Source organism: Phlebotomus papatasi, chromosome 2 (assembly GCF_024763615.1).
Source record: "Phlebotomus papatasi isolate M1 chromosome 2, Ppap_2.1, whole genome shotgun sequence".
NCBI classification, from domain to species: domain Eukaryota; kingdom Metazoa; phylum Arthropoda; class Insecta; order Diptera; family Psychodidae; genus Phlebotomus; species Phlebotomus papatasi.
The window spans coordinates 11,266,084-11,279,728 of NC_077223.1; the positions used below are offsets into that span (position 1 = coordinate 11,266,084).

At 37.5% G+C, this 13,645-nt stretch overlaps 3 protein-coding genes across 3 annotated transcripts; 2 read left to right on the forward strand and 1 right to left on the reverse strand.

Moving 5' to 3' along the window:
- Nucleotide 1: 1 nt before the first annotated feature.
- On the forward strand, nucleotides 2-2,934 carry LOC129803770 (T-cell immunomodulatory protein). The gene is made up of 2 exons (XM_055850553.1): nucleotides 2-1,468; nucleotides 2,375-2,934. The coding sequence occupies exons 1-2, from the start codon at nucleotides 142-144 to the stop codon at nucleotides 2,809-2,811; spliced, it is 1,764 nt and encodes a 587-aa protein (XP_055706528.1). The 5' UTR covers nucleotides 2-141; the 3' UTR covers nucleotides 2,812-2,934.
- Nucleotides 2,935-6,632: 3,698 nt separating this feature from the next.
- On the reverse strand, nucleotides 6,633-8,290 carry LOC129803778 (general transcription factor IIH subunit 4). The gene is made up of 2 exons (XM_055850560.1): nucleotides 8,068-8,290; nucleotides 6,633-7,998 (listed from the first exon to the last, which is right to left on the reverse strand). The coding sequence occupies exons 1-2, from the start codon at nucleotides 8,217-8,219 to the stop codon at nucleotides 6,681-6,683; spliced, it is 1,470 nt and encodes a 489-aa protein (XP_055706535.1). The 5' UTR covers nucleotides 8,220-8,290; the 3' UTR covers nucleotides 6,633-6,680.
- A 45-nt stretch (nucleotides 8,291-8,335) lies between these two features.
- LOC129803772 (uncharacterized) lies at nucleotides 8,336-10,566 on the forward strand. Its single transcript, XM_055850555.1, has 2 exons — nucleotides 8,336-8,556; nucleotides 8,630-10,566. Exons 1-2 carry the CDS (start codon nucleotides 8,466-8,468, stop codon nucleotides 10,174-10,176), a joined length of 1,638 nt encoding a protein of 545 aa, XP_055706530.1. The 5' UTR covers nucleotides 8,336-8,465; the 3' UTR covers nucleotides 10,177-10,566.
- Nucleotides 10,567-13,645: the final 3,079 nt, after the last annotated feature.

Here is a 13,645-nt window from a genome sequence, read left to right on the forward strand (position 1 = left end):
TTTGGTGTGTGGAAACCGTGGAAACTGGAAAGTGTCAAAAAAAAATTGCATACACAAAGAATTTTTGTCAACATTGGGTTGAAAAAAGTGAAATTTCGCAATTTATAGTGAATATTCCGTGATTAAGTACCCTTGTAGACGATGGGGGAGTGCCTGAAGCTCCTAATTCTTGGGGTATTAGTGAATTTGGGGACCTGTTTGGACTTTACACAGACAGTTTTTGGATCAGCGACTGATGGGGTTCCTGCTGCCTTTGGGGACTTCAATTCTGACGAATTGACAGACATGTTTATGCTGCGAGATGATTTCAAAACAGTGCAAATCTTCTTAGGATCTGACACAGAACCTCTGCTGAAGGAGGGGCCAAAGTGTACATTCAAGAATTTGAGGATTTCTAGTGTTGTTCCGGGAGACTTCGATGGAGATGCCTTCATGGACGTTCTCATAACTGTGAGGAGCAATGAGAAGGACAAACTTGGAATTTTTATCAATTGGGGAGGATCTTCGTATATGAACTGTACGGGAGAGGAGGAGAAGATTCTGGATGTTCATGGGGAGCCAATGGTGCTGGATTACAACAATGACATGGTGATGGATTTGTTTGGGCTAGAAACAGAAACACACAAGAGGACTTTCTGGCTCTTCCACAAGGACCGCTCGAAACCAGAAGTTCGCCAGATGCCAAAGGATCACAAGGCTGAACTGAGACTTCCTCATTCCCACGCCTTTATTGACCTCAATCATGACTTCACAGCTGACCTGTTCATCACCACTGACCGGGAATTTGAGGTTTGGAATGGCACAGAACGCCATGATGGCTTCATCTTCAGTCACACCATTGAACTTCCCACAGGACTCAATGAACACGTGGGACAAGCGATCTTTCTAGATGCTGAACTTAAAGGAAACATCAATCTCGTCCTTCCCATCTGCTTCGACCGGAAGTGTGCCAATTCCACCATTCTCGTGCACAATGGTCACAAATTTCACGATCTTGAGGTCAACTTCAAAGATCCCGACAACAAACAATGGGGATTTGTCATTCCAGATGATGACCTCTTCACAAATGCCATCACGCTCCGCGGTGGTGACTTCAACATGGACGGCTACCCAGATCTCCTGGCAACCCTCCAGCAACATCCCGGAGGAGCCATCCAGACTTTTCTACTGGAAAATGTTCCTGTAGAGCGCAAAAATAATCCCATATCGAGGACTTTTGAGGTGCGCTGGAAGGCCTTGGCCCCCTTTGCAAATGGAACCATCGCTGGAGCATTCTATGACTTCTATCAAGATGGAATTCTCGATGTTGTTCTGGTAGAAAAAGCAAATGGGAAATACAGGACCAAAGCGTTCCGGAACTCCTTGGATTACGATGCCAACTTTGTCAAGGTAATCGTTCTCACGGGATTAGTGAATAAAGAAGTGCCCACGACAAAAACACCACTCGGCAGGACAAAGAAGACTTACGGTGAGTTTATATAATTTCAAGATATTGCCCTTTTAGTACAGACTTCTCTTCTAAAACAAAATAGCTAAAAGTGAATTTAGAAGCTGTGAGCAAAATGGAATCTGTTTCGTATTCTTCTCTTTCATGAACATTTTAATGTACTAAAAATTGAAATAATTTTTAGTACATTTTAGTACATTTTTTTTTGTGTAGGTACTAAAAATTGAAATAATTTTTAGTACACTATCCTAAAATTTTATTTAAATATTTCAGTTTCAGGAAAGTGAAATTCTTTTTGATTTTGTAGCTTAGGTAAAAACTAATTTAATTTTTTTAGTACTCAATTTTGTCAAATAACTACCCAAAATCCTAATTTTTTTTAATTTTTTTTTTAGATTTTGATAACAAATTTAAAATAATCGTTGTTCAATTTTTTTTAGTATACAGATAAAATAGAATTAAATTTCTTAATTTTTTAATTTTTAATTTTTTTTATTTTTAATTTTTTTCTATCCTTTATTTTAAATTTTAAATTATTGTTGATGAAATAAAAAAAAATACCGATATTCAGGAATACAGTTTTTCTGTCTTTTGCACTTTAATTTTTTCGTGTTCTAAAATCCAATTGGTACTAAATTTTAACACAAAAAGAAATGTCTGATGAATCAAAAAAAAAACAAACGAATTTTAATATTACTTCAATTTCGGACAATTTTTTATTATAAGAAAAAAAATAAGCAGTTATGAAACATCTTTTAGAAGTTAGAATGAAATTTACTCTGACTGTGCTTATTCTTTTAAATTAATTTTTATAAATGCATTTTTAAAAGTAGATTGCATATATATCTTTTTTTTAATTTAGTACAAAGTTCTAAAAGCTTCAGTTTTAGATTTTAGGATTGTATTGAGAAATAACATGATTTTCAGGCACAAATCTACCTGGACCCAGAATTGCTTACTACACCATTACCCAGGATGGATATCCACAGTACGGGACATCGGCCCAAATTCCTCAGTCGGCTTACTTTGCCCTCCATTTGCCCTATACAATTTTTGGTCTGGGCAGAACACCTAATTTCGTGGATTCCATCACCGTGGGGCTGTCCAATCAGTCCAAGACCTGGACTCAGCTCATCCCAAATTCCCAGATGATCGTCGTGCCGTGGCCAATCAAGGAACCATGGCGCTGGAAGGCTCAACTCTTTGTAACTCCAAGTAAATTGATCCTGATGAGCATGGTGGCTTTGGGAGGGACTTGTCTAGTCATTATGCTCATTATTCTGGGGCTTTACATTAAAGAGAAGCGGGAAGATAAGTTGGAGCGGCTACAGGAAGCACATAGATTTCACTTTGACGCTATGTAGAGAGAAATTGGCGCAAAAGTTCTTTTAAATTATTGTGATGCTAAAATATACCCCTTCACCCCTTGTTCGTTTAATGTAAAAAGTATTTAATCAAAATGTAATAAATAGATATTTATAAATTAATAGTTTTTTTTTTTAATTTTAATTGATTGCTCCAGAATCAACGGTGAGAGAATTTGTTTGATTGTTTTCTCCCTTTTTCTCACAGTTCTCGCCGTGATCTAAATCAACTAAAACAGTCGAAGCAGAAACTAGTACAAACAAAAGTCGATAATGTAGAAGCATTTAAGAACAGTAGAACAAAAACGCTCAGTTTTGTAAGTGCACAGAGGATAAATCGGATAAACATTTTTTTAGTACATGACTGCTCTTATGTGCTTCTGTATAATCGACTTTTCTCTGTATTGGTTTTCTATCAGAACTGTTTGGCGGTTTTGCAACATGACGAGAATTGGAAAAAACACACGTGATACTGTGTTCAATATCTGCATTAACGACATTTTTGTGTTGGTTCCTGTCTTGACTGTGTTCCCCCCAGTTCTCGTTGTGTTCTAAAGTTACAGTCAAGACAGAAACCAACAAAACAGAAAAGTCGATAATACAGAAGCACTTGAGAACAGTAAAGCGCTAAAAAGTATTCTTTTTTTGAAAATGAAAAGGGCATAAACATTTTTTAGTTCATAATTTCTCTATGTTTGGCTCCTCCTGTCACGACTGTTTGGCGGTTTTGGAATCTGACGATTATGGGAAAACATATACTTATACCAGGAACAGAAAGACATGAGAACAGTCATGTACTAAAAAATGTATATCCCTTTTTTAATTTTCGAAAATAAACTGCATTATCGACTTTTTTTCTTTCTGTTGATGCCAAGGGGGAGATATTAGCTTGGAAGTGGTGTACACTGAGATGGAAGTACTGCGGAAGTGGAAGTCTCAAAAATAAAATGATTTTTGCTTTTTTCATTTAGATACAGTAGGAAAAGTACTGGTAAATATATAGCGCAATTAAAACATGTCCTGGAAAACTAAATTTATGTCATTTTTGATCGCAATTATCGTCAATTCCTCATCAAAATTCTCGTAAAAATGTTCAAATATCGTCAACTAATGCCATCTATTGCAATGGACGAAACTTAATGGAATTCCTTCCAAAAATTTAAATTTCGAATTATGATTTTCAGTTAGAAAATATTCGAGTGTAATAAGTATAATAGTAGTCGATTCTTTGAAATGGTTTAGCTATACTGAAAACTATCGGGAATGACTAAAACTAAATTACAGGATATTAATTTAGCCTACTACTTTCAGAAAAAAACGAAAAATTAAAAAAAAATGAAAAACATGCAGATACAGAAAATTAAAAAAATATAGAAATGATTATTTTTTATAATATTTGCGACTCAAGTTCTGAAATTCTATTTTTGACACAACGACTAAAGTAGTGTAAATCAGAAATCTGCAATAATTATACATGGTTCTTTTGGTTTTGAGTTTTAATTCGACAATATATATATATATATATATATATATATATATATATATATATATTAATATAAACTTTTATGTATTTTTTGTATACATTATATTATGATTCATATACAAAATGTCATTTTCACATTCTTTTAAATAGAATATTTTAAATTCTTTTAAATTTTTCTAGACAATAATGTAAACAGAGAGATTAAAATTTAAAGAAAATGTACATACTCTTGGTAGAATTTTGGATATTTTTTAGAACTAAATATGTAGTCCAGAACCGTGAGTTTTTCAGTATAAAACTTTTGACCATTAATTGGTAGGTATCCCCTAATTCATTTTTTCATTATACTCTATCTTGTTCGAATTAACGTTAAATATACTTGTTGCAAACCTTTGGGAAAAATATGTGAAAGCTCTATTAGAATCAGCAAACTCCCAATAAGAATATATTTCCCTGGTGCAGTTACCTTCAAATAAAACAGTGGCAGAGCATTAGCACAGAGATTCTCACTATCTATAGGGCCGGGAAGGCGTACAATACCTTTAGGAGGGAAGAGAGATTGGTTAAGGAATGTATTTGGCGAGAAGGATTAAAAATTTTCCCTTTTCCGCCAAGAAGCAATCTCTTCCCTTTGTGGTGGGTCACCTCGTGGTGGATCTTGGCCCCCTTTCCTTGAAATCACTCGAAACTCAAGCCTTTCCTCCTGGATTTTCACTGTCCCCCGATCAGCTGATCTTTCCACTCCACAAAACAACTTTTTAACAATTTACAAATTTTATTTCCACTTAATTAATTATAAATTTTTCCTCAAATTTTAATTTTTCACACCAATCACCAAATTTGCACAGAGAACATGAAGAAAAAACTAACAGTAACATGGGAGAAAGTCCAAGAGTGAAGAGATGATAGAAGGAGAAAATCCCACTAATATCGATATCATCCTCCATCTCTCTTTTGATCGATATTTTGAATCTGCTTCTCTTATTAACGGTCACTTCTTCTTATTTTACACTAAAACCCCAACAATACTTTTAAAAACGTTTTGTTAAAAGAGTTAAAAGTATAACAACAGCAAAACTTGAATCAACCTAAATTAAATATGTTCAATGTCATGAGTATATATGTTAAAAATTATACACAGACTAGTCTTTTTTATTGTTTAGTAATAATTCTGGATATTTATATTCATTGATAATTAATTACTGAAAAACAGCGTATTAAAGATAATTCTTTCAATCATTTTTTTCAATATTAAGAATTAGATATCTAAAAAAACAAGTAAGTTATTTGGACATTTAAACTAGCAATAAGGATTTCCATGAATGCGAATGACATTGTACGTATAGTGACGGTAATTGTTCTACTGCGTTTAAATTATGAACACGTACCTAGTAAAAATAAAAAAATATACGAACATCACTATTAGTTTGTGAATTTTAATAAAAATTTTTGAAACACTAATAGTATATTAAAGAAACGAATATTGTAATGCAATTATTAGATTTATTTCTTTCACCAATTGAGTCGCATTGGAATGTCAGAACTAACAAACTAGTAATAAATATAATTTAAAATTTTACAAATGGTGAAGAAAAAGCTTTGAATAAAGTATAAGGAGATTTAGAAAATAGGCGTCTCAGTTTTGTTTAATTAAAAAAAATTGTTAAGTGATGATACACACTGTTTGTTTCAATGAGAATTTCTTGATTCATATTTTTTTTTTGAATACTATTTTTTTATTTTAAATAAATGTTCTACGTGAAAAATGAATAAATTTATTATAACACTGACGCTTGCAGATCAATTCCTCATGTATAACTTTTCTAGATTCATTTAAAAAATCAGCCTTCTAAAAGAAATTATTAAAATAGAGCTTTATTTTCAGTTTAATTAAAATGCAATTACGATATCCAAAAAAGCGAAAAATAATAATTTAACCGTTCGTTGAAGAAAATTCAAATTAGATTTTAGTCGTTACTTTTAAATTCAAACGCCGGAAGTGCTTGGAAGTGCCTAGAAGTGCAAGAAGTGCCTAGAAGTGCAAGAAGTGCTGGAAATCACCTATGGCACTTCCGGAAGTGTGGAAGTCTTTGACGTTTCCCATACAAATTTAGGAAGAGCTGGAAGTGGTGTACACGATTTTTCGTCTAATATCTCCCCCCTGGTTGATGCCCATTTCGACTGTTTCCTCAGTCCTCACTGTTATAAAACGCCACAGTCGTGACAGGAATCAATACAAAGAAAAGTCGATAATGCAGAAGCACTTGAGAACAATAATGTGCTAAAAAAAATATGTTCATTTTTGATTGGAATAGCACCATAATACAAAATACATAAATTTTCTTAAGTCTTTATTAGAAAATTCACAGAATTTTACAAAAAATACCTATGTGGTGCCTTTGGAGTATCTCTTCCAGAACCTCTTGACATCGTCATGCCCGGCTTTGGTCACTACCATCGTCCGCGTCCTCTCATTTTGCCACACGAGGACACTGATTGACTGAGCATAGTCCCGAAGGGTGATGAAATCAGCCTGGGAGAGGAACTGGTTGTACACTACACCTTCTGTGTATGTGAATCTGTTTCTCTCATTCTCCCAGAGCTTGATTTGATCCACAATTGTGGGCGGCAGGCAGGATTTGTGACGATAGCCAGCATTAGAATTTTGGGCGACATTGATGAGGGCCGGATGAGCATGTTGTTCCAAATAACTGATAATCTGCTCAGCTGTGATGCCTCCACGGAGGGCCGAACGCACAGAATCCCGCGTGAGGACACCAACAGTGAGATTAGGAAAGCGATAGAGGAGCTCAGTGAAGAGACCCAAAAGAGCCACCAAAAGATTTGAATCCGTATATGCGTAGACTCTGTAGTTAGTTTCAATGACGATATGACGCTTTCCAGGAGTAGTTTGGGCATCTTCCTCATTAGCAACAATAGGAACAGCATCTTTGTTGGTAATGTTGAGGGCCAATCTGGTTGGGTAGAAACGTCCAGCTTTGCGTTTCCGTTGATAGACCAATCCGAATTCCCTCAGATGCTGAAGAAAGGTTAGCATTCCCGGACTTAAACCCTCAGAACTGTAATCTCGTCCGAGAGTTGAGAAGCTCAATTGGAAGAGCATCGAGAGACACTCGCCCAGATCTAGTCCACGTTGATGGCATGTGTCCAGATATTGCAGCATAAAATGCCACACCTGAGCCTGAGTGTCCAGCAGGAGAAATTGAAATCCCTGCTTTGTTATCACACAGCTCCCATCATCCTCCCTCTTCATGAGATTCGCATGCAAGAGAATTCTCACAGCGTCTGGAGAAATTGCTTCTCCATCGGGGGCTTTTGTATTGCAAGCTCCTACCATATAGTGCAGGACACATCGCCATCGAGACATAGCATAATTATCTAGAAAAGTAACATCTCTGGCTTTGGAATCAGATTCCAAAGCATTGGACATTGACCAGGGTTTTCCGCCGCCCAGAAGGGCAATTTTTAGGTTTTTCTTGTAGGTAGGGCACAGTTCCCAGGCCGGCAATCCACCTGGGATTGCAGCAGCACGCCATACACCCAAATCCGATAGGATTGAGATGGCAGAAGCATGCTCTTTGGCATGAATCTGAGAGCCCCATGAAGACACCACTGCCTGAGGCACTGGTTGTTCAACAAACAGAATACGAATGACAAACTGCCGGGAAATTTCTGGCAGCTCCCTGGGGAACGCAATAAAGCCCTATAAGCTACAGAGATTGCTATTTGAAAAGGGGCCCCTGTGGACTCACCTGTATACAGCCAGACAAATTGTTGGGTAGTTATAGAGTTTTTCCAGGACATCTGAAGATCTGGTCTGCAGGTACTCATAGAGATCCTTACATTCAAGATTTGCCGCCTTTGGGAGACCCGTAGATACCTTAGAAGATTTAGGATCGGGCATTTTATTTTATTTTTCAAAACACTTCCACAAACAAAACGCAACACCACATAACCTCACTTTGACTTTCCGTTGAATTTCCGGAAGAAAAAAATCTTTTTATTCCAGTTTCCACAGGAGGGTGATTTTCCATTCCACAAATGGCAGTGGTGGTGTAAAAAAAGTCACAAAGTGCGTGTTTTTGGGCATTTTTTCAGTGTTTTCTCTACAGAGAACGGGAAGAAGAGGTTCAGGAACAGCAGATTAGAGATGGCAGACAACAAGGAGAATAATAAAGATGCAGACGATGAAATCCCGGAGGATTTTTTCGATGATTTTAGCAACACTGAGTTTATGGCAGGTTAGAGTTAGCTGGGGGATTTTTGTGCGGCCTTTTTTGAAGCCAAATATTGGCTATATGCTACCACTTTCAGGGCTAGATGTCATCGACACATGGGATGAGGGTGAGGAGAACAAGGAGAAGAAATCTAGGCCGGCTAAGAAGCCGGCGGAGGATGGCGATGAGGGGCGGGAAAGGAAGCGTCATCGGCAGAGATCTCCACCAGGTAGGGATCGTCGCAACACGAGGTCAAAGTCTCCAGTGGGCCGGGCACCCTGGGATTCGCCAGAAAAACGAAGGCGGCACTCACCACCACCAAGACGGCATGAAAGGAACTCTATACCGCGTCGGGATGAATTTAGGCGGCCAGGTGGCAGTAGGAGGTCCAGGAGTCGCAGTCGCAGTAGAAGTCCAAGGTCACGCAGACGTAGTCCACCTAAGAATAAGACACCCTTCTTGGAGGAGTTGGCACAGAAGCTGGCCGAAAAGGGGCACAGTTTGACGGGATTGCAGCCAAATCCGTACGCTTTTCAGGCCCAGAACTATCCCAACTATCAGGAAATGGGGTATGGGGGGTATCCGGTAAGGGCGCCGGGGCCAATGGTGATGCCCTATCAACAGATGCCGCTGGTGCAGTATCCAAATTTGCCACAGTACCAGGCACCTCCGGTGGAGTATCCTGGTCATCCTGGTGCTCCAGGACCATGGCCAGCTGGCCCTCCGCAGCCCAACAACTTCAACAGCACACTCAGTATCAATTTGACACAGCAGACAGCAGCACCAAGTGTCCAGACAAATGCAATTCCGGGAGCCAATCCTGAACCACCGGAACGAGCAAAAACGCCCCAACAGGAGAAATTTCAGCTGGGCCTGGCACAGATGCTGGAGGATAACTATGAGGAGGTGAAGGAGAAGATAGCTGAACTGTCGTCCAAGGATAGCATCCTGGTGCGCTGCAAGAAGGCAATTGATAGTCTCCGGGGTGATTCCAAGACTTCCAATGCTTTCATCTATGTCCCCATGACGATGCCCAAGGAAACAGCTGATGGGAGTCCAGTGGGCAAATTCCATCATGTGAAGTTCCCTTGGTCGGGTAAGTGTGAGATTGACACGCACTTTATCACGTTGTCCAGCAGCAAGACGCGCGAAGTGGCTCAAAAACTGGGCATGAGTGCAGCCAAAATTATCAATAAGCTCAAGATTCAGGATGTAACCGAGAAGATGTCCAACAATACCTCCCAAGCTGCCTCAGACATGGCCCTCGTGCCGGAGAATTACTCAACTACGGCTTGTCAGACGGATCCAGCTGAATGTCCAACGTGTCTCAAGAGGGAACTACTCACTTACTGGGATTCGGCTGCCCAAACGGAACCAGTTCCGCCGACTCCGAGTGTCGCTGATGTCCTTCCGGACTACGATGAATCCTCCATTAATCTCTTGAGGCGCTTTGGACAGCAACAGAGGGATATCCTTATTTATTTCATGCGCCTCATTGAGCGTCCGGATTACGTGACGCCCTATCACATCAACACACTCACTTCACGCCTCCAAGATCTGCCCAGGATCTCCAATCAGGCACGCCAGGTGACACAGCCTTCGGGATATCTCATCAATCCACAGCCAGACTTTCGTAGATTCTAAACAAACTGCGCGAAAACTTTTTTTTTTAAATTTCCAGGAAACTCCGTTTTTTTTCGGATTTCGTGTTTTGTTAAAAATTTGTAGAAACAACAAGTTTTCAACAGTGAGTGACATTTATAGTTTTTAAAAACAAAAAGAGTCTACAGGAAGAAAGGTGAGTGGTCAAGTCCTAAAGAAATGCAAACTTGATGAGGAGATTTTCTTTGTTATAGCTTTCTTGGAAACTTCAATGGTTCCAAAGAGCCCCCAATTTATGATTATTTTTTTTTACTTGCATCTGAAGAACATTCATGGGATCACACGTGAAGTGTTTGTAGAATTAACAAACCTTTTCTGCATATTCTATACATATTTTATGCATTGTAATAAACGTATAGCCAACATCTCAAATTTTCTTTTAAATTTCTTCATCGGAGTCATCTTTGTCATTTTTACAAAGTGTTTTCCAAGGATTGTTGTCACAAAAAATTGAAGATTTTATTTTTGAAAAATGTTTGGCAAAACTCGTATGGCAAGTTTTTTTTTCGTGCGAAAAATCAGCACTTGAATTTATTAATCACAAATGAAAGACAATAAAGATTTGTCAATTCAAATAATGTGATTAGTAGATTTGACTATACAACAAAATCCGCAAAAATGTCAAGTGTTTAAAAAATAGTGAAAATATGTGTTAAAATAGAAGAAACTTCGTGTGTCGAGGAATTGTTATTTGGCAAAAATGTTGTTCAACAAAGGTTTGTAAAAATTACAAAGAGCGGATAATCGAGGAAATAATTTGAGAAATGGGTGACTATAGGTATGAGCTACAGTGAATCACTGTAGAGTAGACCTGTAGTCGTTAAAAGTCGTGTAAAGCTGGCTATACATTAGACATAATTTATTGAAATATTTCTTTTCAATGTCAAATATTGACAAGGATTGCCTCCACATTGCAAAGATTTATTGACATAAATGTTTCAATATTGAAGAAAAATGTCCAGTGTGTAGGCAAATATTGAAATATTTCTTTCAATATGGAACATTTTGTTCAATATTTTATTTCATTATTTTGAATGGCTACAAACTAGGCCAAATTATGTCAATAAAAAATTTCAGTCACATTGAAATAAAATTTCAAAGAAATTCTAAATATCAAATTGATTTGATATTTCCTTCAATATTTTTTAATGGTCAGGAATCTTCTTCCTTCAGAACATCACAGAACTGCCGGATTTTCCTTGTTCATGAATGAAAACACATCCAAGATCAATATCCAAGTCAAGACACATCTCTCCTGCTTCCTCCAGAAAATCCCAGATTCTTGGAATTTGGTTATATATTTTATTCAATCTCTTCATGAACCCAACTTGGTCAGCACTAATCACCTGCTTCCTCCAGAAAATCTCAGAACTTTTGGGATTCTCTTGTATATTATGCCCAAAACACTTCAGATACTTTCTGTGGTCAGAGGATTCCTGGAGCTTCCTCCAGGAAATCCCAGATCTTCTGCGATTTTTTTGAAAATCATGTCAAAAACCAGTCAGATACTTTCTGTTGTCAGAGGATTCCTGGAGGTTCCTCCAGGAAATCCCTGTTCTTCTGGGATTTTCTTGTTCATTATGCCCAAAGCACTTCATATAAGTATAATTTTATGATACGAATTGGAATCCTACAGAGGAATCGAAGGCTTGTGGTTGTGGCCATCCAGTCCTTTTGCTCGCTATGGTAAACTCTCCAACGGTATGATACGAAGCATGATCCTGAAAGTCTGTGAGAATTCAAGTTTTTAATTCTATTTGGCTTTTGTTTTCAATCTGAAGTGTTTTTGACATAATATACAAGAAAATCCCAGAAGATCTGGGATTTCTGCAGGAAGCTGGAGAAATCTTCTGACCAACTTGGTTATTTTTGGGTGTTCTTGACAAAAACGGAAGAAAATCCCAGAGGATCTGTGAATCCCTGACTAGACTGATATTTTTAATATTGAAGTTTTAATATTGAAGTCAATTTGTTCAGTGTGTAGTCAATTATTGAAATATTGGTTTCAATATTCGCTTCAATATTGAAGTTTCTTTTCAATGGCACTTTGAAATGCTATTATTTCAATAATTTGTCTAATGTGGAGACAGCTTAATATTGGAAATTTTGTGTTGATAATTTTAATGGAAATTACAGATAGCCATACTGGTAACACTAATCCCGCTCATTCACGGTGCCATGATAAATATTTTTGCGCCAAAAAGACATAACAGACATAAAAAACTCATATAGAAAGAAATTGTCTTCTTAATATCTTTGTCGGAAGACGGATAGCTGTTCACTACACACCCTTTTACTTGAATCTTGCAGAAATACAAAGAAATTAAATGAAAATATCACTTCAAATGGAGAGTTCTTAAATCGCGCGCAATTCAACTGTGAGAGAGAGATAAAGACACAAATAACTCACTTGACAAACGTCTGGCGGCGCTGCGGTTGCGAAAAATCTTTTCTTTGAAAATATTTTCTTCTCTATTTTATGTTTATTAGCAGGTCGTGTCCCTTCTTGTAATATGTACTTTTGCATTTCTTATTAACCAAAATAGTGTTGTACAAAAAGATTTTTCTCAAACTTATCCTGAATTTTGGGACAGCTCAAAAGAATATGAGTGTTCCAGCTCAAAATTTCATCTTAATTTTTGTGTTGTAATATCGACAATAATTTACAATTAATTCAAATAACGGTATTCAACTAAATTATTAAAAGGATTTTCTTGTGAAAATGACTTAACTCTAAGCCTAAGGAATTAAACAATTTTCACATTAAAAAACCTCCTCATTTTCTCTACGTGAATTTTCGCGGCATTTCGAAGAATTCCAACAGGAGCACCACACCAAATTCACTTCGGCTCTTCTTTTAGCTCAGGCCTGCTGTAGAGGCACTTATTCATCCTTGGAGTATTATTATTAATCGTGTCGAAACACTTTATTTTGTATTACAATGTGATCATTACAATGTGCTCGTATTGGAAGAATCTGCTGATCGTACACCGCCCAAGAACACCACCGTGATGAATGCTTCTTCCGTGCTTCTGATATGTTTTTGGGTGGAGGCAGTGCATATTATTACGTTTTATTGAAAATGTGAACATTCTGCTGCTTTACACCGGGTGGGACTCGAACTCACAACTGTGAGAGTCGATTCAGAGATCTCACCGCCCAAGATCCAGCGGTCCCAAATAGCCAATAATTTCCCTTTATCCTTAAACGCGAAAATAAAAAATTTCCCAAAACAACAAAAATTTCCTTCTGTCCCTAAAACCGAAAATAATAATGCTCTGGAGGTTGGTCACCAACGCTAAGACGGCGGTGGATGCTAAAAAATTAACTACAACTTACCCACATCAAAATTATCAATGTTGTAAAACAATCTTGGATGTATGATAATGCTCAGGTGCAATAAATAAATAAATAATAATACAGTAGACTCTCTCAAATTCGGGCATTTGGG